This window comes from Paracoccidioides lutzii, assembly GCF_000150705.2.
Source record: "Paracoccidioides lutzii Pb01 unplaced genomic scaffold supercont2.19, whole genome shotgun sequence".
NCBI classification, from domain to species: Eukaryota; Fungi; Ascomycota; class Eurotiomycetes; order Onygenales; family Ajellomycetaceae; genus Paracoccidioides; species Paracoccidioides lutzii.
The window spans coordinates 605,288-610,487 of NW_015440965.1; the positions used below are offsets into that span (position 1 = coordinate 605,288).

Consider the following 5,200-nt stretch of genomic DNA (forward strand, 5'->3'; position numbering starts at 1 on the left):
TTGTAAATATTTTTTAATTATATGTTATTGAGAGTTAATTAAGAGGAAACTATCCTGGAAGCGCTATATACACAGCAAAAGCTAGTAAGAAGATTGATTTAAGAGAATAGTAACCACACCATTTGCTCTCAAATGTGTCACTCTGTGTCACTCATGGATTGAAATAATAGCTAACTTTTATCTACCCGCCAATTATTACTACGATATTAACTATTAACGTACTTCACCACCGAGCGGCGGATTTTTTTGAAAATCATCAAATATCCAACCCAACTATCTTCAACACATCATTTCTTCACCCTTTTTCATCAAAATGTCTTTATCTCAAGAATCTAACATACAGTTGATCATTCCTTCATATAAATCCAAAAAAAAAAAAAAAATATCAAAGACAAAAGCTTTAAAGATATATGAGGTTTCTGAAACTATCCTATGCAAATGACTTGCTGGCATCAAATCACACTCAGAGACACACACAGATGGTCACAAATTGACAGAGATTGAAGAGGAAACCCTTCTTAAGCAATTACTGAATGCAGATAAGTCAGTCTTTTCAATTCAACCAGAGTTCCTACATGGAATGGCACAGATTCTGCTTCAAGCATATACTTTTGATTCTATCATCACCCTTGGAGTCAACTGAACATCTAGATTCATTCAATGTCATTCTCAACTATGTACACCCTATAATCACTGTATATTCTATCAATGAGTGAAGTAGGAAAATTTAAAGATTATAAAACAATGATTAGAGATGATATGTGAAGTTATTCAAGAACACAGAATTCATAAGATGATAATCTGAAACTTTGATGAGATTGACTTTGCAATAGATTTTTGTACAGCCTCTAAAGTCATTACTACAGCTGAGTGTAGTGAGAGATCATGTACAGCCATCCAGGAGAATTGTGAATGAATCATGATTATTGAATATATAGAATCAAAATAGTGTTCTCTTTTTCTTCTTCTTTTTCTTCTTCTTCAAGAAGTCAAGATTCTACAAGCAGAGAATGAGTGGAAGACAAAGAAAAAGACATAGAGACATGCTAATCTAGGTCAGGACACTATTCTAACTATACAGGAAGGTCATGAGTGTGTTCAGCAGCTTGATATGCAGGTTGAAGCTCAGATTGAAGCTATATCTCACCAGTGAGCTCCACCGTGCTGCAGCAGCTATGGGACTATTAGACATACTATATGCAGTTGCCCTAATAAATAGCTATATATTCAACTATTAGATAGTCTTAATTTATTAATATTTTAAATATTTAAGTGTGTTGGTTGTTGAATATGTTAAATATTTGATGATTTTCAGAGAGAATCCGCCGCTCGTGGTGAAATACATTAGTTAGTTTGGTATTGTGACTTGACTAACATGGAGGGTAGCCAGCCAGGCAAGCTGCCGAGGTCACTAACTAGGTTAGTTTACTCTGGAAGATGTGAAACCTCCCTCTCTCTGAACTTTATTTAAACGACACAGCTTGGGGAAATCTTCCGACTTATCACTTGTTTATCATATCCCACTTATTTAAACCGGCGTGAATTTGAGAAGACATTTACCCCCTTTGGGGATGAGAACAAAATAATCCATAACATCCATTCCGTCATAACTCATCGCATCGTCAACGCTGACGTTAAACTGCTTGATCAATGTCGCGACTAATATCTTCATTTCGAACAGCCCCATGGCCTGTCCCATGCAATTCCGTGGGCCCTTGGAAAATGGCATCCAGAGTTTCTTCATCCCATCGGACACATTGTCTCCAAGCCAACGGGTCGGGTCGAACTTGTCAGGGTCTGGGAAATAATCCGGGTTGTGATGGGTGGTCCACGTATTCGTTGAAACAACGGTCTAAGCTCGTCATATATATCAGCAAGGATCATAGTTAACAGGCCGCGGATCGAAGAAAAGGAGAGGATATCTGCGGAAATATGTATGTATATATCTACTCACACCTTGAGGGATGTAGACGCCGTCTATGCTCAACCCACCCACAGAGGGCTCCCTTGGGAGTCCAGCTGGCAGAGGTGGGTAGGCTCGTAATACCTCCATTATAAGAGCGTCTAGGAAGGGGAGACTGGACACCCTATGATGTTGCATTACCCCATGTACTAGCGGAATTTCAGCGAGCTCGAAGCGAAGTCGTTCCGCTAGGGCCGGATTCCGAGCGAGCTCCCAGAAAAGGTACACCAGAGCGGTCCCCAGGGTATCCGTGGCCGCAAAGCCAAGGTTACTGATTTCCACAGCAACCTCACTGTCGGCTAAGGCATCTGGATCGTTTTCTTTACGACCAATCATCTTGGTTAAAAGATCTTTTCTTTGTGACGCACGTCCATATGTCTGGATGTATTCGTTAAATCGATCGATTCCATACTATTTGAAGAGCAAAAACCGCAAGTCAGTCACTTATATACAAATGATGGAGTCGAACCAAAGAAAAGAGACTAATCGGGCTGATTGCAAACCAACCTGATATATTCGAACGTCTGTACCAAAGATAAACTGAATCTTTGGGTGGGGTATTCTCTGCAGCAACCAAGAGAGTATCGGAAAAGTTACTTTAAAAGTCCACGAAATCAAAAACAAATCAAAATCTTTCACATATTGCGGTGACTCGTCCGAATCTAAGCCTCCAAAGGATGTTCCGAGGAAAGCTTCGCCCGCGTTATCCAGTGTGTACATCTTGAACCAATGTTTTACGTCCAGAGCCTTTCCTTTCTGCTGCTCTATCCTGGCTACCAGCTTCCGCACCGAATTTTGAAAAGCTGGCTCCATACCATTGACATGGTGTTGTGAGAAAGCGTGGTTCAGTAACCTCCGCCGCTCCTTGTGAGCTACTGGATCCTGTGTGTTGAAAACACCCAAACGGCCCATGGTTGTATAAATTGTTGCTTTGAGGAACCGAGTTCCTGTTCCATAGATTGTTTCTATGCTTTCCATGCTAGAGAAACTAAGTTCCGTTGGCCCAATCTGTACCACTGGTCCATACTTCTGGTGCAGCTTGTGAATCGTCTTCGCTCGATGGCCTCTAAGGCCCACATATAAGAGCCATCCGTTAGTAATCTTTGCGAGAAAAGGCCCCGGTACGTTTCGGAGCGGAGAGAAGAAAAGCCTCTTGACGACCTATATACCCATGTGATAGTGGTCAGCAAAAAATCTGCCAATTTCTCTATCTTCCGCTTTATGTCACGGAACGAGTTTTGTTGCAGGAAGCGGACCTAATTAGCACAGGTTCAACGCAGAGAAGGTGCTCACTTTCGCAAAGCTACTGATCAAGAAAAGTGAAAGCGCAACAAGACATGGAAACGCAATGTGTGGAGGAGTTGCTAGGATATGATTAGGCGGTTAAGCGGTGAGTGCCTCACGGTTGTTATCACATCAGACGAGAAACTAACCAGAAAATATCATTTTCCACGGTGTGAAAGTGCATCAATAGAGGAAGTATACAGATTGAGAAAATCACCAGAAAGTGATTGCTTGGTCGATAGAGCAAAATGTAACTATACGCCCCAGTTTAAGAGATCAAGGAGACAACGGTTATATACATCATTCGAGGATACGTGAGTCCTAGTTTTACTTTGATAGTTTGATAGACAACTAATATGGAGGCTAGCTGCAAGCGGTATATAAAGTTATGTAAAAAGGAGTGGAGCCATTCGCATGGACCACCTTGCATCTTGGATGCAACTGGGGTGCATTAGTGGAATGCATCGAAGCACTCAACTTTAGGGTTTAAAGCAATCCAATTCATCGGGCAAAACGAAGAACTAACAGCCACCAGTTTCTGTACAAAATTAAATAATTACATTCGAGAGAACACAGGCAACATCTCTCGAAATTTGTTGAAGAAGGGTGTATAGGGGTTATTGAGCATGCCTCATTATATCAGCAACACGTTACTAATGCCTTAATGATTTTACACAGGGAGTCGGCTATTTCCCAGGACCCAAGGCCCATCCAAACACTTAATAAACCCGGCTGTAACCACCCCACTAGCCGGAATAATGTTGCTGATGAGACTAAACATGAAGTGTAGCCCAAACTAGTAATCTGTGATGTAGCATCGTGTTTCTATTCTATGAAGTGCACAGCGTTGAGCATTGGTCCAAAAATAATGTCAAAAATTTGATCCATTACGGATTTCCTCTGAAGACTGATCACCCGTACGCCCGTCGATGTCGGTGAACAAATCTTTCCAACCTAATACCCGTCAGTCAAATGATGCAGAACCCCGCGAATCAGCCATAGAACACCCACTCAGTTACATGGCGCTCCTACAGAAAACCATGAAACTGTCATTTCATTGTTTGAGACAAAATTAAGAGCTCCGGAAGTACAGGAACTGAATATTTGCTTTTTCCAGCGGGATACATCGTCAGTCGTTCAATTAATAAGTCATTAACCTATAGGTCCTCAAGATGTGGTCCCTGGTGATCGACCACCGAGGTCACATTATACCATGTCCTCCGTAGAGGAATGTGCGGTAGCCCCCAGCGTTTAGAAGAGGCTTAGAAGAATAGGAACGATCCCCAAGACACGTGGACCATATCAATAGGGCCTTATCCATTCTACGAACAACCCTCTGGGAGACGAGAACCGAGCTCGAAATACTGCGGTGGGTTCTTGGTCATCCGCACAGATCGAACCCCAGAACTTCTGCAACCCGAGCACCAAGCCAGACGTAGGTAAGGGCTTGACTGTGTAGTATATCCGGTTTATTCACGGAAGGACGTGGTATGTCTGCTTCTTCAGAAACAAGATATATATTATAGCTTTAAACCATGACCCCGTTCTCAAATATCTCGTTACTAGAGAGTTTCAATTAACATGACAATTCGACACAAACATGTTTCCAACCCGGTAGGCTCATCTCGCTAGCACGGAGTAATGTAAAAGATATAATAAAGATCGCTTCCCTAACCCCGGCCTCAAAAGTCCATCAAATCAGCAACCGACCACCAGAACATACTAAACAGTAATTCCGACATGGACAAGAAATATGATATGAAACCCGCAGAACCAACCCCGCCTATCGCAAAACACAGTTAGATATAAGTGAAAAAAGAAGAAGGAGGAAGGGAGAGTGAAAAATTCCCCCCACAATCTGACAGTCAGCACAAAAGCCCGGAGATTCATCTACACCCATACAGACAAAACATAGAGTCCAATTACGTTTTGGAAAACCATCCCCTTCACCCA

At 42.1% G+C, this 5,200-nt stretch overlaps 1 protein-coding gene across 1 annotated transcript; it reads right to left on the reverse strand.

Annotated features, from left to right (window-relative positions):
• Positions 1–1,528: 1,528 nt before the first annotated feature.
• PAAG_06718 (hypothetical protein) lies at positions 1,529–2,875 on the reverse strand (the record flags this gene model as incomplete). Its single annotated transcript, XM_002791502.2, has 3 exons — positions 1,529–1,852; positions 1,955–2,374; positions 2,471–2,875. The coding sequence occupies 3 exons, from the start codon at positions 2,873–2,875 to the stop codon at positions 1,529–1,531; spliced, it is 1,149 nt and encodes a 382-aa protein (XP_002791548.2).
• Between the last annotated feature and the right edge of the window lie 2,325 nt (positions 2,876–5,200).